The 24,094-nt window shown below is 41.0% G+C and overlaps 2 protein-coding genes and 4 non-coding genes across 8 annotated transcripts in view; 4 read left to right on the top strand and 2 right to left on the bottom strand.

Annotated features, from left to right (window-relative positions):
* The window catches only part of LOC122533382, a 227,746-nt gene extending 219,398 nt beyond the window's left edge, over positions 1-8,348 (bottom strand). The window contains exons 1-2 of the mRNA XM_043663026.1: positions 4,587-8,348; positions 4,253-4,286 (exon numbers count right to left, since the gene is read on the bottom strand). Of these exons, the coding sequence (XP_043518961.1) occupies positions 4,253-4,286; positions 4,587-8,348 (3,796 nt within the window). The remainder of the gene's footprint in view (positions 1-4,252; positions 4,287-4,586) is intronic.
* LOC122534080 overlaps positions 8,189-24,094 on the bottom strand; it is a 98,917-nt gene continuing 83,011 nt past the window's right edge. For all 3 annotated transcript variants that reach the window (XM_043664395.1, XM_043664385.1, XM_043664403.1), the window contains 13 exons: positions 23,350-23,748; positions 20,247-20,427; positions 17,419-17,517; positions 15,838-16,058; positions 15,491-15,629; positions 14,325-15,151; positions 13,897-13,988; positions 12,838-13,439; positions 11,295-11,541; positions 10,846-11,091; positions 10,603-10,780; positions 9,703-9,985; positions 8,189-8,311 (listed from right to left, as the gene is read on the bottom strand). In XM_043664395.1, coding sequence (XP_043520330.1) covers positions 9,721-9,985; positions 10,603-10,780; positions 10,846-11,091; positions 11,295-11,541; positions 12,838-13,439; positions 13,897-13,988; positions 14,325-15,151; positions 15,491-15,629; positions 15,838-16,058; positions 17,419-17,517; positions 20,247-20,427; positions 23,350-23,748 — 3,496 coding nt within the window. In that variant the 3' untranslated portion in view covers positions 8,189-8,311; positions 9,703-9,720. The remainder of the gene's footprint in view (positions 8,312-9,702; positions 9,986-10,602; positions 10,781-10,845; positions 11,092-11,294; positions 11,542-12,837; positions 13,440-13,896; positions 13,989-14,324; positions 15,152-15,490; positions 15,630-15,837; positions 16,059-17,418; positions 17,518-20,246; positions 20,428-23,349; positions 23,749-24,094) is intronic.
* Positions 17,760-17,831, top strand: Trnae-uuc. Its single transcript has one exon. It is a non-coding gene; the product is annotated as a tRNA-Glu (tRNA).
* Trnae-uuc lies at positions 18,679-18,750 on the top strand. Its single transcript has one exon. It is a non-coding gene; the product is annotated as a tRNA-Glu (tRNA).
* Positions 19,581-19,652, top strand: Trnae-uuc. Its single transcript has one exon. It is a non-coding gene; the product is annotated as a tRNA-Glu (tRNA).
* Trnae-cuc lies at positions 19,943-20,014 on the top strand. Its single transcript has one exon. It is a non-coding gene; the product is annotated as a tRNA-Glu (tRNA).

The following is a 24,094-nucleotide window of genomic DNA, read 5'->3' as shown; positions in this document are numbered from 1 at the left end:
CTCACATTCATCTTGCACAAGTACATTGTACGTATATATGTATGCATATATACGTGTCTAGAAATGTATGCACGGTCACCTCCGCCTGTCCTCGTGCCGGACGAAGATTTCCTTCGAACGAAAGTGAAAGAAACCGATATGACAATAATGAAAATTATGTCGATCTGGTGATCAATGTTTGACGTTTAACCTGTGTTGCGCTGGGATGGGAGATTGCGAGAATTTTGTTGTCCCAAAAATTACAATATTTCCTCAGTTTCAAGTATATTTGAGTAAAACAAAATCGGCAAAATAAATAATAAATTCATTACTTCTCCGGTGATGTACCGACGGGTTCGAAAAGAAAGCGACGAATTATTGTATAATATACACGGTTTATATACCCGGTCACTCGTTATGGTCCGCAATCAGTTGCCAGCGCAAGTGGTTAAATTTCACCACACTTGACAATTTTTTTTTTTTATAAAATCTCACTTTAATTTATTTTCGTTTAATTCGCAATGAAATCGTTTAATTTGGAATTTTTAACGAATTTCAGCCATTTATTTTTCAGTTCTCGGATTTTTCACACGCCGAACATAAAATGAACAAAGTCTCTCTCTCTCTCTCTCTTTCTCTCTCTCTCTCGCACGATCGATTTCTTTCGCCTTTATCGAAAATCTACGCGCTGCAAGCGGACGAACGGACGTTAGGGTGCGTATACAATAATACTAAAGTAGGCTTTAAGAAGCATTCCGATTTACGTAATCCTTATCGTGTCAATGACACGTTGCTTCTCTCGCTATCGCTAATCTTCTCCTACGTCGTACAAACTGACGCGCTCGTTCGATAGACTATCGTACTTACAATGAGTCAACAGAGGAAAAAAAAAAGAAAGAAAAGAAAAAAAAAATGAAGAAAAATCAAACGACTGCGTAATCACGCCGCGTTTAAGTCTCATTTGCCCAACGGATTTCACGCTCGCAAAAGAAAAATCGCCTGCGCGTATCGCTTTTCGTGTCGATTCTTTTTTTTTTTTTTTTTTCTTTTCAGAAAAAAGTACTGTCATTTCGGATCTGTTCTCTAACGCTTAGAATTTCCTTTTGGAAATTTTCCAGAATTTTTCTGCCAATGAAAGCTCTTCCGAATTTAAAAAAAAAAGAAAAAAACGTTAAATCGCGGAAACGACATCGCTGACGGGAGGCAGAGGGAGGGGAGAACCGCGGAGTATTTTCGGAGCGAAATTCAACCGGGTGATTCGATCAGGCGGCGGAAACGCGCCTGATTCTGGCGAACGTGCCAGAAAGAACTCGAGACGAAACTCGAGCCGTCCTTTAAACTCGATCCCGCCGCGCGGCGTGTCGAAAACTTTCCGACTCACGCTTGAACTCGGCCGGTAAGTTTGCGCGTCGCGTTGCTGGAAATCGCGGGCCTAGATCGCGGAATTCCGAAGCCCGCGAGGCTGTTTTCGCAGGGACGCGAGCATTTGCTTCGACGGAGCGATGAAAATCAACAGGATCACTGATCTCTGACAAACGTGAACACTTCAAGTAAATTAGAAACAACAGTTGGAGTTCTAAGAAGAATAAACGATTTAAGTTTGCCGCTAAAATTGCTGAAATCATGAAAATGACCGATTCATAATTTTCAATTCCAGATGCCGGAGACATTTGACGCTAGAACTACCGAAATGGCCAATTTATAATTTTCAATTATAGAATTTTTTCGGATATAAAACAATAAGTTTTTACATATTTCGGAGACTGAATAAGTATATTTTTAGATATTTAAAACGGTATATTTTAGGTATACAGACAACGTAGCTGTGTATAAATAATGTACAAATAAAAACTTGCGTACTTGATTGCATCATAACGATTCAAATTGCTGAAATTATGAAAATGACCGATTCATAATTTTCAATTCCAGATGTCGAAGGCATTTGACGCTAAAACTATCGAAATGGCGAAAAAGGTCAATTTATAATTTTCAATTATAGAAATTTTACTAAATATGTAAAACAATACGTTTTTACATATTTAGATCTGAATAAGTATATTTTTACATATTTAAAACGGTATATTTTAGGTATACAGATAACGTAGTTGTGTATAAATAATGTACAAATAAAAACTTGCGTACTTGATTGCATCATAACGATTCACTTTTTTTTCCTTCTTTTTGTTTCAATTTTTCTGGATGAGAAATTTTTACGCCTCCACTTATCAGTGGTTTCAGTGTGAAATAATTAAAAGCCAAGAGGAGTATAAAGAAAATCTAACAAAATTCGTACTTCCGTTTCCCATCTCAGTAACAAGCACATATATATATATATATATAATTTCCGAGTCTCTTTTATTTCTAAGAAACAAAACACGAGACGTTCGTCCAGCGAGAAACAACGATCGTGCGCGCAAACACCGAAATGAAAGTACTTTTCAACGACACTGGTCGCTGTCGTAAGCGGGCGTCGTAAATTGATCAACTGACCACGTAATACGTAAACAGAAAACAGCGCAACAAGTATATCAATTCGCCGCTACTACTACCGCGTAAACTGCTTCCACGTTTTACGTTGTGATTACACGATACAACGCAGGACGCATGAGGCGAGGTTTATAGGCGCGCGGCTGCTACGTTCACGCTACGTCGCCAAACAGCACGTTTCTCCTAGTGCAAGGACGCGCAAGGAAGGTTCGCGACAATAACAGAGCTAAGAGCTGGTCGCCGTTTTTCGCTAAAGGTCGATCGGAGAACGGAAACTAACCGCGCTGAACGAGCTCAACGAAAGAACAGATCCCTTCTGCACGAGAAGACGCCTCCTCCTCCTCCTCCTCCTCCTCCTCTTTCCGTTTCGTTTCCTCGACTATTTTCAAATTGAATCTTCGTTCGACGAGGTCTTCTCCAGAAGAGCTTGTCTCTGTGTGTGTGTGTGTGTGTGTGTGTGCGTCAGTTAGATGGAAAATACATATATGTCGAGTCACAAATAATCTCCGTTTTTTGCATTTGTCATCCTAATGACATTAGCAGTAAATAAGTATTCCTCTTGTCAGTTTATTACAGCAGTGGTAGTAGGCAACGTACACGTCGAGATTGAATAATACATTTCTCAGAATTTAGAAACGAAGGAATTTCGGAAATTCACATTCGACGCGTAATGCTTTTCGTGAGATAAGTCGGATGCGAAATGATGTAAGAAATTACGAAGAGAGAGAGAGAGAGAGAGAGAGAGAGAGAGCCAAACCGAGAGTAAATCCGAATAAATAGTGAGGAGGAGCCCGGCTAATGCGCTTTTGACCGAAAAATCTGTTTATCCGGCGGACTCGCGATAACTCTAAATCCTCCCGGGAGAACGGAACATCTGTTCGTCCACACGTTAGTGGAGATGCGTATCGAGTTTAACCCCGTTTAATGAGGATTTTGTTGAACTTTTTCCCTCTGTTGTCTGGAGCACGGCAAACCGCACGGGAACACGCGATCACCCTCCGTTTCGCGGATTGCTGAACTAAGTCGACTGACTGCCACATTCGGTTATTATTATAAGATCAAACTACCGTTGCAATGGTACCGATTTGGGGGAAGATCGTGCCGTAATGTTTCTGTAATATTTCTGTGATTGATAGAAAAATTGGGGATATGTAATATCACAGTATAATGTTATTACAATGTTATTATAATATAATATTATTATTTAATATTATTTTAATAACATTATAATTAATATTAACTAATAATTTTAATATAAATTTAATAATATTATAATTATGTTAACTAATAATATAAATTATTAGTTAATATTATTTTAATAATTATTTCAATAATATTACTATTATAATATAATATTATAACATCATTTGTTGATACATAGTCTATGAATTAGGTTATATATATATATAACCTGGATATGATCGAAATAGAAATACAATTGGAAGAAACGTGGAAATACGAAATCATGGAAATCACAAGTCGGTTAGTTACGTACGAATAATTTCAAGAAATATCTGTCAGTCGACAAAGAACGTTTCACGAGAAAACGAAGCTCCGTTTGCAGCTCTTTCGCGAGACACTGCGAGATCTGTTCTTTGGTTGAGGCCCGAAAGAAACACGTGGAGAAAGACTTAATTTAAGCTATGACGCTGGAAAGCGCCGCGGTGAGATTCGGCCAAAGTCGACGATGACGACGACGACGACTGTTAGAAACTACGATTCAACTATACAGTACAATAAAATACGAGGCGTGGGGTTTCTGGTTTTGGAACGAAGCGATTAATACCTGAACATTCCTCACATTTTGCTGCGGCTTGCATCTGCGGGGGGGAAAAAGAAAAGTTAAAGCAGATTGGTCATTTCGTCCGAGCAAGTTCAAAATATATGAATTGTATCGTAAACAGAATAATACAAAAAAAAAATATGTCAAATAAAATAACACAAAGATATAATCAAATTTTTAATACGCCGAATAACGTTATTTTCAGCCTCCAAGTTCTTTCTTCCACCAAATAAACTAACAGATTATAGAATCAGAAACAGAGAGTCTTCGAATCTTCGAATTGACAAAGGCAGAGATGTTTACTTCTAATTAAATTCTAATTAAATCGTTCGCTAACCTGCGCAGCAGCGTTTCGTTCCTCGAAAGAGCGCCGGTCCAGCGAATCCTCGGACCGTCCAGCGCGAGAATCCACATTCTCGGTAAGAAGGCTGTCGTTCAGCGTCGGTCTGTCGGGAGACCTCTTCTTATCCTGACCCGCAGGAATCCCCGCGGAACAATTCTCGCCGGGACTTTTCGCACCGATCACAGTGAAACCACTCTGAAATTGCACCGACTTCTTCCTCTTGACTCTGCCACCGTGCGTGGTATGGCACGAGTCGCTGACTGACACGGGCGATAGGTGATGCATCATCTGCTTCCTCACCTCCACGTAATCGTCCTCTACGTTCGCCGATCGACTCGACCTCTCACGCGTTACAAATTCTCCGTGCACGATGCACGCGGTGCTGAATCTCGCTGAACCGCTCGATCTTTCGAGATCTTGTTCCGCCGTTGTTTCGCGATGGCTGTCCCTATTTCCCGCTTCGAACGACCTAGCCTCGAAGCCCCTGCGTATGCTGAATACCGACTGATGGCCAGGCACCGGGTCCTTATCTACTCTATCGCTAGTTTTAGAATCTTTGTCGATCGTCGCCTCCCGCCGTATCTCGTAGTACTTGACGAAGCTCCTAACTCTACCAGGGGTTATCATCGTTACGGTATCGTTACGGGATTGGTCGTCACTTACAGCTACGGGTGTTACGGCCCTGTTATTGTCATTATTGTTACAATGGGATCGAGGGATCTTCCTAACTATGGCACTCTTGTCGCCGCTTGACTCCAGGCTCTCGCTTAACTCTAACTGTCGCGCGTACGCGCCACGATTACGCGACACGTCCTCTTTCCTCGCGTCAGTCTTTTCGCTGCGGCCTGCAACCATCTGCAGGCGTTCCACGTCGTCGCTCTTGGTCGGTTCGGCCAGAACTTTGCTCGTATTCTTCGACGATTCCGATAATTCCGAGTGATCCTCGCTCTCGGTTCCTTCCACACTGTTTACAGTGTTACTTGCTCCATCTACTTTCTCCGACTCTTCGTTACCATTCGACAAAACTCCTCCGTCTCCTGGGAGTTGAATCGAACTGTTCGTCGTCGGGCTAGGTTCCTCGCACTTCTCTCGCGATTCGTTGCCCTTGTCCAGGTCGTTTCGAATCCTCCTCGTCGTCAGAGAAGCAGCGTGTTGCCACTGTCTGGCCCCCAAGGAGGTTCCCACCGATTTCAACTCGACGGACAAATTACACGAACCGCTATGATCATTCAGGCTCACTTTGCGGCTATCTGACGGCAATTCGGTTTCCTCGTCGTCGTTCTTTCGTCGAGGGGGGCTCGTTGCTCGCGGTTGACTCTCGGCGGCGCTTCTTCTCTCGCGGTTCACCGGTTTCAATCTAATGTTGCCAAAATTGGAAAGCAGCTCGTTCAATACGTCGCACTTCACCTCGCCAGCCGTTCTCCCCATCTTCTCCGCTGCTGTCGGACTTACCGAAGTGGTTACCACCCTCCCCGACTTTTCTGAAATCTTCCGCGCCTCCGGATCCACTTTTCCCGGCTCGTTTAACACGTCATCCGCCAACGTCTTCTCCTCCGTCTCTCGCGAGCTCGGTGGCGATTTCCGGTGAACAGCGACGATCTTGCAGCTTGTCCACGCCTGATCCGAATCCTCGGACAACATGTTTTCTAGGAAGGAACTTCGTCGGATATTCACCGAGGCACCGATGCTCTCTCTCCTCTCGAAACACTCGGGCTTCGATGTTCTTCCATTTGCCGTGACACGGATCTCGTCGTCTTTCGCGTCGTTTCTCTTAATTTCGCGCTCGCTCGTGGGAATACCGCCAGGATTGAGATCGTCAACACCGTCGTCGTCGTCGTCAATCTGCGCGTCAGAATCCTCGCTCTCGTCCGCGAGATCGTTCGACGTGAAGTCGCAACGATTTATCACGCTTCGAAGCGATTCGTTCACAAAAAGCTTTCTCCTGTAATCTCCCGTGGATTTATCGGGCGAATACGATATTTTTGCCTGCTGCTTGCCAATCTCCGCGCCCCCCTCGGCCGGCGACACCGCCACCTCGCTAGCTTCAGTCTCGATTCTATTTGATAATAAATGTCCCTTCAAAACGTTACTCTCTACTTCGCTTTTTATTGGCTGTTGATCGGAGACCTTCGTCCCGTCGATTATTGTCGATTTCTCTGAGTTAATCTCAGACGTTGGGTATACATTTTTCTCACAGGTCGTCGAGTGGTCCTGAACGAAATTGGCGTTCATTTTGTTTCTTATTAATTCCCATTTCGAGTCAGGCGCAGTCTCTTCGGTTTTTGCGTTGTTGTTCTCATTTTCGCAGCCACCGTTCGACAAATCGAGATACTCTTTATTGTCTTCCACGATTTGGTCGCTAATCTCGGCCAACGGAGGACACCGCTCCTCCTTTTTCAAATCCGCCTCGCTGGCGTCTGCGAGTTCTTCTTCTTCTTCTTCTTCTTCTTCGACTTTCAACCCCTCCTCGAAACGAAGAGGAAACTGCTTCTGCGGATCGCTCGAATCAACGTGGCCGCGTTGGCCGGACACGTCGATCGCCTCGATGAAATTTGTCGCGTTCTCCAGGGAGTACCACCGGTCCAAGCTGTTCCTCAGAATCGTAGTGAAAGGCACGTCGCCGAACTCGTCCGGGTCCTCCTGGATATCCTGCACTTGGCCGAAAGCCCGGCTCGCGTCCGTGCAGTCCATGTCGTCGGTGATCTCGGTCAATTGCACGGAGGAGCCGCGATTCCAGCTGACCTCCTCCACCTCCTCGTCCGCCAGGGGATCGATATTCTGCAAACTGTCGCACGTGGCCTCGTCGTCGTTCTCCAGCTCGTAATCCGGGGTCGACGAGCTGGGCGACTCGATCACGAATCTCACCTTGGTCAACCGCGGGATCGCCGCCTCCTCTTGGAAGCTGTCGCAGCACATCGGGCCAGCCGATCGCCGAACCTTGCTGCTCCGGTCGATGTAGTCCTCGAAGATGAAGCGGCTCGGCTCGTCCACGTTCTCGATCAGACGGTCGGCGAACGTGGCTGTCCACGTTCTGTCCAGGCATCTCTCGAACGGCAGGTTCGTCGTGGTCACGCGGAAGCACAGGTTGCCCTCCTCGTCGTCCAGCGACGGTTTCTCGAAGAACTCGCGGAACGAGCCGCGACACTTGTCGCTCAATCCCGCGGAAGGCTTGCAGCCCTCGTCGTTCGTGTTGTTGTTGTTGTCGTCGTCGTTGCGCTGCTGCTGCAGCGTGTTCGACATCACGTTTTGAAAGTCGTGCAAAGTGAAGAACAACGGCGGATACTTGTTCCGAGTCTCGAACACGAACGGACGTCCGCGCGGCGAGTTTGTTTCGCGCCTCGGGCCGCTTTGTCTGTCGTTTCTGTCTTGGTTTTTCTCGGTTGTCTCGACATCCTCCGACTGCAGCGACGGCGGCGGCGGCGAACTCTCGATCGAACTTAGACTGTTGAATGTTTCTTCAGCGTCGTCCGCTGTCTGGACGTTCGACGTTTCTTGCGGCTGATCCCTGGCGACGTGAGATTTGATCCTTCGGATCGCTCGTGGCGGCAGCGGTGGCGGCGGCGGCGGCGGTGGCAGTGGCGCCAAACGTTTTCTGTCTGGCTTCCTGAGACGCGTCGGTGACGTTTCTTCTTCCACAGATTTTGCAATCGCCGCGGGCTTCGCTTTGCGCTTCTTCCGTCTCGGTGGTACTGGCGGCGCGTTACTGGCAGACTCTGCGCCTGAAACAACGATTGATCGAACGTTGGTGGTGTGCATGACGCTGGCGAACGTCGACGATGCTCGGCTCTGCTCGAAACGTAGCTTTTCGTCGTCCTCGAGCTTTGATTTTTCTTGTCACGCGTGTCAAAGTCAACGACAATTGTTCGCCTGCTGCGCAATGTAACGAAGTTTGGCGACGATTCGCGAGATTCACACGGATTTGTGCATGATCGCGCGTATTATTCGGTGTGAGAATTCGGAATACGGAAACGCGTGGCTAACCACGGCGTTAGACCGTCCGAGGGATACTAAGGGTGATTCCCTACAAATGACAGGCCATCTTCTGCCCCTCTCTCTCTCTCTCTCTCTACCGCGACGTCAATAACAGTGATTCACTAATGCTGCCAAGTTTAAGTTTCCTATTGAATGAAAGAAGACCCTGGCGAGACGACAGGCGAAATTCTAAAATCGATCTCGCGGCCGGAAGCGCCCGCTTCTTTCTCATCGTCGATATATTTGACCGTTTTTTTTTTTTTTTTTACTGTCAGCCAGTAAAGTTAACTCGAAGTTGTCAACTTTCTTTGTCGAAACGACGACGCCTTGTCGAAGCAAATTCGACGAACTTTGCGTTGCAGACAATTTTTTTTTTTAAATTAAAACGGACGTCGATTCAAAATGTTCGACTACGACGAAACAAGCTGGAAGGCAGCTGCGAAATGTTCGTCGACGAAAGATCATTGCCCGATCGTGAGACGAGTTTCTCCCCTTGGCAACAAAAGAGCCAAAGAGTGACGTGAGACAAGGTTCGTATTAAACGCGTAAATAGAAGGGGCAGCAAATGGTGCCGCCTCGGAACTCTTCTTCGAGCAAGGCTTCGTCCGTTAAACGGATAAAAACAATTCGATTAGGTTACGTAGTCGATGCAGCCACGTTCGACATAATGGACATAATGGCCTTAATGGCATTTTCTACAGGACTTTGCTGTACCACTATCTTCGATTAGGAAATCAAAATTTAAAAAGCCAACGGCCAAAGCTCATCGTCAGAGAGATTTCTTTCGAAAAAGTTTAATCTCGGATTTTCGAAGTTTTACGCAGAGCCAAATGAAACACGTTATTAGGCTACTGTTAACCGTTTGCGCTGGCAGCTGATTGCGGACCATAACGAGCGACGAAATATCGTATACAATAATTCGTCGGTATGATATCACTATGGATAGAAATTATTGAGAAGTAATAAATTTACTATTTGTTTTACTGAAATATAATTTAAAACTGAGAAGATGTTGCAATTTCGGGACGAGATGAAGTTCTCGACGCGCGTGGCACGTCATTCCAAGGCAAGTGGTTAATAATGTTAACGTGATTAAATAAAGCTCGATAAAAATAGTAAATCGTAGAGCAAGCACTACCTTGTTTTTTATCGGCGATTAGATAAAAACTTGGCGACTCGTTCTGCTGACGTCGAAGTCCTCTATACTGAGCAGCATACTCGCGGACTTGAGTGCACCGTTATCGACGAGATTGGCCATGTACAGGCTATTTGCATTGTGATTGCCCATCGCGCTCGACGCGGCACTGCTGTACGCGCTCGAGGTGTTCTGCACGGATGCGACATCGGTGGTCCTTTGAACGAGCCATTTGTTTGTCATACTCGATGTATCCGCTTCCGAGGACACGTCGAATCTGATGTCGCTGAAATCAATGAATGGATATTTGGAAAGTTTGCTTAGAAAATCAATAATCATACAGCTAAATCGGACACTCTACTGGAGTATTCCGATCTCGACTTGTTCATTTCGTTGCGCTTAATTTCTTGTTCAATTTACTCGACTATTCCCGGCTGTATTTTTCGAAGAAACAAAATGTGGTCGCTTCGTAATTACGTCATGTTCTGCATTACACTTTCGACTACACGATACGCTTCTAAAGTTCACAGTATCCGGAGAATTTCAAATTTCGAGAGTAAATTATATATATATATATATATATAGAGAGAGAGAGAGAGAGACTAAGAATAATCAACATTCCTGCGTGTAATTTTGCTCCCGTGCTTCTCATTAAAATCATTTGCATAGCGAAACGGAGTGTACTGGAATATTTTACGTAATTGCAAAAAGATAAACCAAGAACGATACACGATTCCACTCCACAGCATCGTTTGTAACAACAGAAACGGGGCTCTTTGAAAACGGAGATACTCGGAAGAAATGGATCGCTCGTTCGTTTGATATTAAGATCAAATTTCAGGAGAGACACGCGTAAAAAGAAATTACGCCCAAGGAGAGGTGCCTTTTTTCTTTCTCACTCACTTCAGATAGTTGTTTTCCGCGGGCTGCTCGTGGTTCTGCCTGGAGGCGGCGTTTTTGCGGGACGTGGCTTGAGAGAGGACCAGCTCGATCGTATCGGACGAGCTCTGCAGCATCTTCAGAGCGTCCTCGTACCGCAAGTGCAATAAATTCTGCCCGTTTATCGCTACGATGCGATCGCCTGCGGCCAATAAATTTCCCCGAATTAATGCGGCTCCGCTGAAAAATGGCGCGCTTCAAGCTTACCTTTGTTCACGTTCCCGGCCATATCGGCCGACCCACCGACCGACACCGCTTGAACGTAAACGCCACCGTCGTTACCCTCCGTCACTTGCAACCCAATGCTGCCACCGTGGCCTCTCTCCAACTTGATCGTCTGCAGTATTCGTTCCTCGGCAAATGACAATTCCTCGAGACGGGCTACCAAAGAAGCGGACATTGACTCGTCCTCCGGAACACGAAACGTCTCGTCATTCGTGCGGATGTCAGCGTCTGTTGGGAAAAATTTGGACAGAAGTGACTATTTACTATCGGGTGATTTCTTTATCGCGTGGCTTTTGTTTTGTAAGCTTTTCGAAAGAAAACTATTCGCCAGATTAATAATTAAATGTATCGAAAATTGGACTTGGAAGATTATTTCAAATGAAAATTGAAGGAAAATTGAAAATTTTATTATTTGCGCGAGTGTTACTAACTGAGCACGTAAGCTTCCGGTAGTGGAGACTCGGTTGATCGCGCGGACAGCGACTGAATCGAAGATTCCGTGTCCGATTTCAACGATAGCGACTCCATGTCGTCGGTAAGGGTGGTGTCTTTCTGCACGAGGCTGCTGTAGATCGCTCGCGTTCCCATTTTTACCCCCAGACGACGTGGCAAACTCGGCGTACGGTAACCACCCGATTGCCTCGGTGTTCCGTAGTTCGGTAAACTCGAAGTCTTCATCTAAAGTGGAACAAAAAGCATATCAATATCGATTTTAATCTCAACAGAGAGGTTTCGATTGTCGTGCAAAAAATATAAGGATAATTACAAATGTGCAAAGTAACTTGTTCATAATAATTTTAATATTACGAACAATGTAATTCTTTTTTCTTTTATTTTTTTTAATTATCTCGAATATTTTCGAGAGTAATTAGGTAAACTCGAAGTCTTCATCTGAATAAAAAGCATATCAATATCGATTTTAATCTCAACAGAGAGGTTTCGATTGTCGTGCAAAAAATATAAGGATAAACTGTATTACAAATGTACAAAGTAACTTGTTCATAATAATTTTAATATTACGAACAATGTAATTCTTTTTTTTTTTCTTTTTTAATTATCTCGAATATTTTCGAGAATAGTTCGGTAAACTCGAAGTCTTCATCTGAATAAAAAGCATATCAATATCGATTTTAATCTCAATAGAGAGGTTTCGATTGTCGTGCAAAATATATAAGGATAAACTGTATTACAAATGTGCAAAGTGACTTGTTCACAATAATTTTAATATTACGAACAATGTAATTCTTTTTTTTTTTCTTTTTTAATTATCTCGAATATTTTCGAGAGTAGTTCGGTAAACTCGAAGTCTTCATCTGAATAAAAAGCATATCAATATCGATTTTAATCTCAATAGAGAGGTTTCGATTGTCGTGCAAAATATATAAGGATAAACTGTATTACAAATGTGCAAAGTGACTTGTTCACAATAATTTTAATATTACGAACAATGTAATTCTTTTTTTTTTTCTTTTTTAATTATCTCGAATATTTTCGAGAGTAGTTCGGTAAACTCGAAGTCTTCATCTGAATAAAAAGCATATCAATATCGATTTTAATCTCAATAGAGAGGTTTCGATTGTCGTGCAAAAAATATAAAGATAAACTATATCACAAATGTACAAAGTAACTTGTTCATAATAATTTTAATATTACGAACAATGTAATTCTTTTCTCTTTTTTTTTTTCTTTTAATTATCTCGAATATTTTCAATATTTCACATCCTGACTTTCATGCCACTTGACTACTAACAGGAATTATTTTAATGTGACATGCCTGTCAAAATAAAGTGTATAAAAATATGAGCCTTTGATGAGGAGGCAATAAATCCAGATTCGTAACATTTACAAGAAAATTTCATTCACACAAACAACATATGCGTGTTTCAGGTTCGATATACTCTTTGTCAAAAGAAAAAAAAGAAAGATTCATTCCTTCCCACGTGACACGAGAGAAATAATAGAAAGCGGGGCTACCTTGTGCAACGACTTCTTCACGTCCGACACGTCCCACACCTCCTCCGGAACAGGAAACTCGTTCTTCCTTGAGATTCCAACTTTGTTGATCGCCGCGTACAATACCTCGGGGTTATCCGGCTTCTCCATCTGATCCACATCGTTCGACGAGATGATTTTAGGAAGCGAATAACCGCACTCGGCCTCCGTTTCCAATTCCATTCGCGGGCAATTGTATATCTTCCCGTCGTTCATCATTTCCTTTGCGTCGAGCGAGAGCGGCTCGTTCGGGCTCGTCAAACTTCTCTCTGACTCGTCTTCCGTGTTACGCGACTCTCCTTCCGGCTCCAGCCGTACGTTTACCTGCGCGTAAAGTGCATCTTCCTCGGTGGGATAGAAGCCCGGCTGCTCGCGGAGAGCGTCCTTTGCCTTTGAAACCGTGATAACGTCTTTCTGTGGATTTTCGTTCTCTTTGTTCTGGTATTCTTCCAACTGCATCGAATAATTCAACCTCAGCTGCGCGTTCTTCACGGTGTTCGCGATGGCTATCTTCGTTTTACTGTCGTGCGACTTCGACTTCGACGGCGAGGCCTTTGCTTCTATCGTCGTAGGGACACCAAATTCTGACAAACATTTTGTAACATTTTAACTTTCGTGATATTTTTTCCTTTTTTTTCTTTTTTTTTTTTTTTTGTACGAAGTGAAATTTTCAACGAGCCAACAAAATTATTATTATTATAAAATTTAATATTTTATAAAATTACTAGTAATTTATTAGTAGATATTAGTATAAAATTAGTATAATTTGCTAGTAGATATTAGTATAAAATTTATTTTGTATACGCGTTGCTATTTAGTTTTCTCTATTTAAATATTTTCGTAGAGTACTAATACGAGCCTATGAGAAAATTCAACTAGACTTCTCCTGAACAATATCATTTTTTCAATAGTTGAAATTGAATAAATTCGTTATAAATTGATCTTGTCTTTTCGATGAATTTTACGAGAAGACGAATACTAGCAAAGATCTTTAGAACTCTTTATTCTACAAAAAGCATACGCAGAATAGCTAAGACGTACCTTTTGCGAGTCCCTGTAGCGAGGTAAGTTCCGAGCGTAGCCGTAAGAAGAACTGATGGTGCAGAGAGGTGAGCTTGAAAGCGAAGTAACTTCTGCAAAACGAAAATACTGTGAAACTGCCTATATGAGAGAGAGAGAGAGAGAGAGAGAGAGAACCACTAAATCTTCTTTTAAATTCCATTTAAATACACAGAAACACAGAAACTTCAAGCAACTTCGTTCGTGCCTGTCATTCAATTCCTCAACAGATAAATTCCAAGCAACCGTCTTTAAATAAACTTCTCCGCGATAATCTCATTCAACTGAGTCGTTTAATCTCGTTTTATCTCTAACGAAAGAAAGAAAAACCTTTCCACATTTCAGCATCAACTCGTCATTCTTACCCAACCGAGCTTCATACATAATAATTTCATTAAACGAACGCTTACTTTCGGTGATCCATTCTCAGCTTGAACTTGCATCGTTTCCCATTCACCTTGCTGCACACAACCAGGCAGCTTTTACTGTAGTTCAACGTCTGAATGTCCTTCCACTGAAACTGCGCCAGTTTGATCCTCTCCCTCGGCTCTCCGCCTCTCTCGAACAGTTTCAGTCCCTGAGCGTGGATAGCCAGCCAAACATTGCTCTCGGTCTTCTTCTTCCCGTTCTTCCCACTCTTTCCATCGTGATTCAGCTTGTTATTGTTGTTGTTGTTGTTGTTGTTGTTGTTGTTAACGTTATTGACGTTGTTATTGTTGCAAGCCTCCAGACGATACTTGGACCTGTGAGCTCCAAAAATGTCGTTCGAAGTGGCGCTCTTGGTCAATCCAGCTGGCTTTCGCTCGTCGTACGGGATCTTCCGAATATTCTCGCAAGATCCCAGTCGAGAGATCTCGATTCGGCCTCGCAGATACTCCTGTCTGCTGTCTTGCTTGTAAATGCTCTCGGTGGAATCGAGCAACACCTCGGACGTGTCGCGCTGGTCCAGCAACTTTCTCTTCCTCTGCTGCGCCATCACTTTCTCCAGCTCCTTCGAGTCCACGGTAGCGATGTAATAATGGGACCCGTAATCCGGCAGAGTTTGCGCGTGAGTTATGAACATCTCCTCAGCTTTGTTCGAGTCCAAGCCGCGTCTGTCACGGTGAGCCTGATGGAGACGGGCGCGAAGAGCGTCCGCCCCACCGTTGTTGATTTGCGACTGATGTTGATCTATATTCAGGATCAACGACTCCGGGATGTAGTGCTCCAGCAGAAAGTAATCGCCGCAACCGTGTTCCTAGGTAGAGAGGGAAGAAAGAAAGTCGATGACATTCGAGGATGATGAAGAATTTTTTTTTTATCTTTCTCCTTTTCTTTGCTCACGATAAACTAAAGTACTCCGTTAATTTCAACGGGGTAAAACGTGTGATTTATCGAATGAAGGAACGAATTAAAACGATAAAATTAAAGTCGCGTTTGAAGAAATCGATTTTGTTGATAATTTTCATTTCATCGATTAACGATCGATATTTTCGCTTGGCTCGCTTGATCGACGGCTCAATGTCACATGCCCGTTTAGTAATTAATCGTCCGAGGAATATTTCTTAGCGGCAATGAATCACGAATTTGTACTCACGTTCACGTTATAATTTCCAAATTCAGCCTGAAGAGCGAGTCCAGTCAGATTAATTAACTCGGGATACGGGCACACCAGCTGTTGCTCCAATATACATCGTCGTATTTGCAAATATAATAGATGTTTCGATATCCAACTCCTGAACAGATAATTCACAGTTGATTAATCTGCAAGCAATTTTCCACGCGAGCAGAATAAATTTATTACACGAATAAATTTATTTTCATGCCAGTTGCTGGCAGATTCATTGACGAAAACGAAAATCACTAAACTGTATTTTCCTTCTTCTAGGAAGGTTCTATTAAATTACGTTCAATGGATCGCGTTTGAAAGAAGCTTAGGTATACCTTACACCACGTAGAGAGGGCAGGAAGAACCTGAGCCTCAGGTACAGCATGAAACTAGTTGGAAGACCCAGAAGACCTTTGTTCTTGCCACTGCTTAACCATCCCGGTGGCGCGACTTTATTTAATTTAGTATCAGGAGGCAAAATCGCGAAATCACCGGCTAATAGCACCGCCAGGCCTAGGGTGAAGTTTTCGTCGAGGCTTTCAGCTTGCATGATAGCCTGGAACCATTCACGACCGATGGCATTAAACGTTAATGGTGTAATTATACGAGACCAAAGATTCGATATGGTTAAATTGCCATCAGATACGAATTGTCAAATCAATGCAGAACGGTTTAACTTAATGTGGTTTTACATATTCGAATGTTGAGATATGTAACAATTTGGGCTATCCATAACATTTTACAGACACCAGGAAGATGTTTAAATATTTCTACGATTTTTCTCAATAAAAATTGACCACACGTAATAAATACGTTTTAGGACCGTTCGCACGTGCACGCGAGGATGTATATATTGGATCGCGCGAAATGTGTCAAGTCAATTTCAAAATACAATCCACTGCCGACAAACAGAGAAATAAATTTATATCTGTGAGAAATTGCAATCCACGTTTGTATCTTTTCCGATAAAAAAAAAAAAAAAAAGAAGACAGATGAAACTTGTGACGTGAAACGTCACGAAGCTCGCAACGTCGCAATAATAATCGTACGATATTTCATACGGGAATGATGTTTCACGATGATAAAGATGAATTAATCGTATTGTTCTTTCAACGGGTGCCAAGTTTTTTGATCGATTAAGACGCTTGCTCCGGTCAAACAGAGACTGTTAATCGGTGATATCGCATAGCTCATGGTTTGTGGATTTGTCATATACAACGATTAACCTTGGCAGAATGCCAGAATTTCTCATGAGTTCACGCCGGAATTTGTGGTCTCATGAATAGCCCACCCACGCCTGGTTTCTTGCAGTGTGACATTCGACATCCACTCGACAGTTCACAAAGGAGAACTCCGGCACAGGTTCTATTTATATGCGATTCCTTTAGAACGAAAGTTGATCGATATCAAATGTATGTAGCTTGTTACAATTTCTGTTAAAATTGACAGAAAATAATAACTGAGAGTGACGTGGAAAAAAAAACTTTATATTAAAAAGAAAAAAAAAAGTCTCTACGCTGCGATTTATCCACGCGTGGTCGCGAAGAGAATAATTAATCATCATCGATTTAGGCGTGGAAATATTTTGCTTTCACTATATATATGGAAATCTATATTTCTGTAAATGACATTATACGTATCATTCAAACATAATTGTCTAGCAAATTGAATCCCTTATCATCGAGAGACACTCCTCCATGGAAAACTCTCGCCGATTCGTACTTTTCATCGAACTTCGCCACTTTTCATTGGTTTCCGTCATCGAAAATACCATCTACGCTACGATTCAATTTACAGATTTTTATCAGACTACTTTTTACACAAAAAAAGGGAAATCGATCGTGTACCGTTTGAAGCAGAATTTCTTTTGTTTGTTTCGTGCGATTGGAAAAAATTGAAAGTCCATTCGTTGTTACCTGAAACAAATCGCCGGCCGTAACTTTCTGAGGATCGCAAGTAACTTCCACTCGTTGACCAGTCAGCATTATTACGACAATACGCCCGGAATTGCTAGCCTGTAAGCAAAAATAAATCATGTCACGTAGAATGTATAATTGTTTTCTATATCGTCAATGCATTACATTGTTCCATCTTTTATGTGTTGCGTAAGATTTAAATGTATATATATATTTGTCAAATATATAAAACTAATAGTGCTTAAATATTATTTCAAATAAGAAAAAGCAACAATAATTATATTTATAGTAAATTCTCGGACTACACAGAATATAATATTTTAAGAATACAGTTCCCAAGATCCGGTATGGTCTAGTGGCTAGGATACCTGGCTTTCACCCAGGAGGCTCGGGTTCGATTCCCGGTACCGGAAACTTTTTTTTTTTCTTTTTCATTTCTATTTGTTACTACCCACCATGAAACAATTGCACTTCTACCACAAACACTTCTGTAATTATTTAATAAGAAGTTACAGCTTGTAATTAGCATTTTGATTTTTGAAAAATGGGTAACTTTGGTAATAAATTTCATGTCGACAATAGTTGAAAGTTTTAAAATTAATGTCTGATATTGACCATTATAAACAGAATTTGGTTTAATATAGTAGATAATTCGAGTCTGTGAATCATGTTGCTTCTCTGTAGGTTGATTAGTGCCTCCACCTCCAGTGAAGAGTTCTTAGCACATGTAGTTTTTTGCACATGATGCGTTCCTCTGCCAAGGCCATTAAACACAATGTGAGGGACGCAGTTAGGCTCATGCCAAAATTATTTTATGGGACAGACCTTGTCGATAGTCATAAAAAACCTTATAAGGGCCGACGATAACAAAACCCGGTCAATAAAACAGCACACAATAAACAGGATGCAACATCAGTATACAGCGACCAGTGAAATAGTGAGTCTATAAAGTAGCAACCTCTAGCAAGCAAACATGTGAAGTCCCAAACATATTTAATCGAGAAGTATAAATATAAAAATATATCTACAAATTATATTATTATAGGTCTAGAAATTTCGACTTTTCTAATCGAGGATCTTTCGCAGAAAGATTTCTACTCTTGTATATAGACAGATAGCTTATCTGGTAAACAGTTGCGACAGATGTGTGCTTTCTGTCATTATATTTTACAATTTGCTTATAATTCAAATTATATAATGATCGACTTATAACATAAAATTAGAGTTAGGTGGCTACTTTAAGGACCAAATTTTCAAAAATCCGGTATGGTCTAGTGGCTAGGATACCTGGCTTTCACCCAGGAGGCTCGGGTTCGATTCCCGGTACCGGAAAATTTTTTTTTTCTTTTCCATTTCGATTTATTTGTATATTTGTTACTACCCACCATGAAACAATTGCACTTCCACCACGAACAGTTCTGTAATTATTTAATACTAAGTTAAAGTTACAGCTTGTAATTAGCCTCTTGATTTTTGAAAAANGGCAAACTTCGGTAATAAATTTCATATTTCGACAATAGTTGAAAGTTTTAAAATTTAAATGTCTGATATTGACTATTATAAACAGAATTTGGTCTAGTATAGTAGGTAACTCGAGTCTGTGAATCATGTTGCTTCTCTGTAGGTGAAGTACTGAACACAATGTGAGGGACGCAGTTAGGCTCATGCCAAAATTATTTTATGGGACGGATTTTGTCCATAGTGATGAAACACCTTATAAGAGAGTTAGCTTATATAAGGGCCAACGGTAACAAAACTCGGTCAGTAAAACAGCGTACACTAAACAGAATGCAACATTAGTACACAACAGCCAGTGAAATAGTGAGTCTATAAAGTAGCAACCTCTAGCAAGCAAACATGTAACCAAGACGCGACCACCGTGAAGTCCCAAACATATTTAATCGAGAAATATAAATATAAAAATATATCTACAAATTATATTTTATAGGTCTACAAATTTTGACTTTTCTAATCGAGGATCTTTCGCACAAAGATTTCTACTCTTGTATATAGACAGATAGCTTATCTGGTAAACAGTTGCAACAGATGTGTGCTTTCTGTCATTATAGTTTACAATTTATCTATAATTCAAATTATATAATAGTCAACTTATAACATAAAATTCCAGGTAGGTGGCTACTTAAGGCCCAAATTTTCAAAAATCCGGTATGGTCTAGTGGCTAGGATACCTGGCTTTCACCCAGGAGGCTCGGGTTCGATTCCCGGTACCGGAAGATCTTTTTTGCCATTTTTTTTTTCTTTTTTTGAACTTACATAAGTGTTATGATGCGTATATATCTCATATATAAAATTTAATGGATTCAGTTATGTTATAGGAAGAACATAAATTTCTCGAATTATACGAATAATTTCATTTTTATATTTTGAAAAACGATTAATATAATGAAATAGAAAAAAATTTCGTTAATTGGAAATCAAATTAATTTTAATTCTTTTTCATGTAAATTTAAAAATTATTACTGGAACAGTCTGTACTGTGATTGAAATGAAAATGTTATCGGAATCCGGTATGGTCTAGTGGCTAGGATACCTGGCTCTCACCCAGGAGGCTCGGGTTCGATTCCCGGTACCGGAATTTACTTTTTTTCACTTTCTTTTTTTTTTTTTTATTTTCGATATTCATCGTTCTTCTTTGGAATTTTTCTATTCATGATTATCACAAAAATTTGTTAACAATTGCGAACAATTAAATTTCCAATTTTAATAGTCAGAATGTTCCAGAAATCGTTTCCAACTTATCTACACCGCAAAGTTGTAATTCTATTCTCTAGAAAAAGTACAGTATAAAATGGAAATATTTTTATTACCTTTACTTGGCCAACACACAGTGTCTTTGATGGCTGATTAGCACGCACTACAAATTCTGGCCCAACGCATTGCGCTTTGTTGAAGGATCTCGTTGGAACACCTACTGTTCTGTAGAGACGAGATGGTGCTCTTTGAACCGCTTTGCCACGCCGAGCTCTTGGTCCATTCTTTATCATATTTCTGGAAACATTAAAAGAAAAACAATACAGATTCTTAAAATGTATTCAATTGTTTTTTGACAAACATTACTTCTTTTATTCTTCATTTTTTTTCTTCCTCAGTCAGTATTGAATTAACAATTTTCTCTGTTATCGATTGGAATTTATTTTTCATAATAAATGCCCGATATTGCATTTATTATTCACGGAAATTCGAATGGAAATGGAAAAAAGTCGTACTATATACCATTATGATAGTAATGGATTGACGTCACTGAATTCATGTTTAACAACCGTAAACTATGGAAAGATCAACAGTTCTTTAACAAAAACGATCGTGGCGAAACCTTTTTCCCCTACGTTTTTCTCTACGTTAGCAGATCCTTTCTCTCTTTACTTTCTCCTCGTTCATTCCTTTTTCTTCCATTATTTTTTTGTCTCTGATTCACCTTCTCCCCCGTAGGTTCCAAATTTTTCTCTAAACTATTATTAAATATAAAACTACCTATCTCTTTCTGCTTTGTTATTTCTCTCTTAACTTTCATATTTTTTTTATCCGAATCTCGATATTCATCTTTCATATTTTTCAGAGTTCTTTTTTCTAGCGGCGGGGCGGTATCGATTTTTGCAGTTTGTCGTCGATGTAATTAATGGTGTGGGAGTACGTAGTACAATTCTTTCTTTCAGGGATTGGTGAAAACAAAAAAAGACAAAGAAACGAGAAAAATTTATTTCCTATAATATAAATAAATTTTTACTTTTAGTGAATAAGTTTTATTTTCTAAAACGAGGAAAAATCTCGCGGGAAAAAGATTTTTCCTCGTTTTAGAAAATAAAACTTATTCACTAAAAATAAAAATTTAGAGACGACTATAAAATAAATCACACTTTGCTTGTAAAATTTGCTTGTAAAAGAGAGACGACTATGAAATAAATCATACTTTGCTTGTAAAATTTGCTTGTAAAAAAGAGACGACTATAAAATAAATCACACTTTGCTTGTAAAATTTGACCTGCGACAATCATTTTTATATGTAATTGATATTTCTCCAAATATAATTTACTATACTATTAATTTAAATACTTAGTATTTTTATAAATATCACAACTCGTTACTCGCTATAATACTTTCGATCTGCACTCTCTGATGTCTCGCTACTCTCTATCGATCCTTTCGCCACATGTCTCCACAAAATCTTCGTCAGTCACCCCTATATATTTTTTACTTTCTAAACCTAGGCGACTAAAACAAACATTCGCAGACCCTTTGCTGCGATAATTGCAAAGGGCACTCAACAGTTTTCACAATTGCCTCGCTCTTGGTCCGCAGGAGAAATTTTTCCATCTAGATTTCCTCGTCCCAGAGTAAATTAAAAACAAAAGAAAGTTCACAAATTACAAATTTTTAACATCTTTTAACATCACGAAGTGCACAAAAATTCTCAGACGTTGATTCCGAAGAATCAAGAAGTCTCGCAGCGTCATTCGTTCGTCGTCCCACCCTCGAAACTCCAGAAAAAGTCGAGCAATCTCGTCTTCACCTCGATTCGGCCGCGGTTACAGAAAATCCGCAATCAACGAGCACTCTTGGGTCTCATTGACGCGTTTAGACGGAACAATCGTTTCCATTTCCATCCGGCAGAATGCCACCGTTTAAGCTTTGAGCCCCGACAGTTTTATAAGGTCTTACACTGGCGGAGGGTGGCCGAGGCTGCGACCTAGATCGCTCGGGGAATCATATATTAACACGGGCCCGCGATTCCGGGACAAACTTAATAACGCGGCGCCTAGAGGTGGTGGGAGGGAGGGATATTTGAACGAATGTTCGACTGCCGCGTTCTAATTTAACGGCCTGTCTTAGCTTAGGAGATTGATGAAAATTCCAACGCGTGAACGCCGGCCGGTTATAAATTTCAACGTAGCCTGCCTTCTCTTTTTCTCTCTCTCTTTCTTGCTTTCTGTCGTTTCTTTAAAAAAAAAAAAACGCGACTTTAGCGAACAAAATTGAGAAATAGACGACGCCAGAGGTTAATACGAAGGGTTGGTGGGCGGTTACTCTGCTGGGAATTGTTACGATCGGAGGAAGTTTTGTTCGGATAGTCGGCGGTTCTGAATGAACCTTTTGTCGGCGTTTAATCGCCGATGCTTTTCTTAAGAGAAATAATAGAGGGTAGCGGTGGAATGCTTCGATCAAATAACAGATGATTCTTTGTGCAAGGAGAACTTTAGGAGAAAATGAAATGGGATGAATTATTCTTTTAGCTATGGGATGTCCGGTGTTGGTGTTTCACGCCGAGAAATATTATCCCAAGATCTTAGCCCTCTTTTCGAAAGATACCGAGATACCGAGATTCACTGAATCGTGGAATTCAGAATAATGACACTGATAGTCACTGATGGTCCAAAAAGCAGGAGAAAGTAATTTCAATATATTGATATATAATATTGCTGAATTTGTCTTAACGTCAGTGGCAACATTACGAAGTAAAAAACGCATTCTAACGTTTGAAAAAATCAAGGTGACTTTCGAACTTTTATCGGAAATTTCCTTTTAAATTTTATATAATATTATAATTTCCTTTTAAATTTTATATGTCGAAGTTTAGGTTGGCTTTAGGCTTTCGTATATTAAGTCTCGGTTAGATAGACGTGTCTCAATACTGATTAGCTTCTATCGAAACAAATTTGTTTTCTTCGATAATCGGAAACGAAATTGCTTGAGAAATCGCTAAACTAAACAACCAATTATGATCAGGTAAATAATAATAAACAAATTAATGCAGGCGTTGCAACTTTTACAGGTTTACAGGTTAAGGCAAAAAAAAAAAAAAAAAAAAAGAAAAAGATGAAAGTCAATTGGATTATATGCGAGCTGTCGAACGAATCAGAGTGTATAATTGTATTAATTATATAATTATATATATATATTTTCTTTTGCATTTACCTAGGAGGTTTGGCCGGCGGTTCGGACTTGCTGCTCTCCGCGTCGGAGAATGGCGCCTTCTTCAGCGTGGTGATTATTCGGGGCGGTTTCGGCGGCCCCTGAACGCTCCTCACTCTCATGGAAGACACTGGATTTTGTTGTTGCATCGTCTGCTCCTCCTGCTCCTCCCTGTTGCCAGCACCAGCCGGGCATCTGTGATCGGTCGTTGTTACGCTCTGCTCCGGCAACCGCCCGAAATCACCCTCTTGTTGATCCCTGCTAGGAAGCTGAGGATTTGAGTGTTGTCTCTGCAACGTCGGATTCGCCCGTCCTGCACATCTCCCATAAATCTCCTCTCGTCCCCGTTCCGTCGACGACGTCGGTATGTCCGGATGAGAATATCCAGCCGCCGACGGCCGCCTGTAAATTGCATCGGGATTTTTCTACATTATTTCTCGCCCTTTCGTTGTTTCTAAACTAAATTTTTCCTCGAGCAGAACATTTCTACATCGTGTGTAATTTTTGCATTTAGGTTCATTAGCTTATTAGGTTTTTATGGACTTTGTTCTTTTCGGTTAACTTTCCACAATTTTAATTTAGTTAATTATTCGTCGCTTAATTCAGCTTTATTTCATTGCTACGAAAATGATTAATTTTATTTGGTATTTTTATTTAACGTGTTACATTGTACCTTTCTTTATTTTAACCCTAAACTTGCAAATACTTTGCAGAATTTTTCTTCGGGCAGAAAATTTTTGCATCGTGT

The sequence above is a fragment of the Frieseomelitta varia genome, unplaced genomic scaffold, assembly GCF_011392965.1.
Source record: "Frieseomelitta varia isolate USP_RPSP 00005682 unplaced genomic scaffold, Fvar_1.2 scaffold_146, whole genome shotgun sequence".
Lineage (NCBI taxonomy): Eukaryota > Metazoa > Arthropoda > Insecta > Hymenoptera > Apidae > Frieseomelitta > Frieseomelitta varia.
The sequence above is the reverse complement of the archived record's forward strand: the minus strand, read 5'-3'. Positions and strand labels throughout refer to the sequence as shown.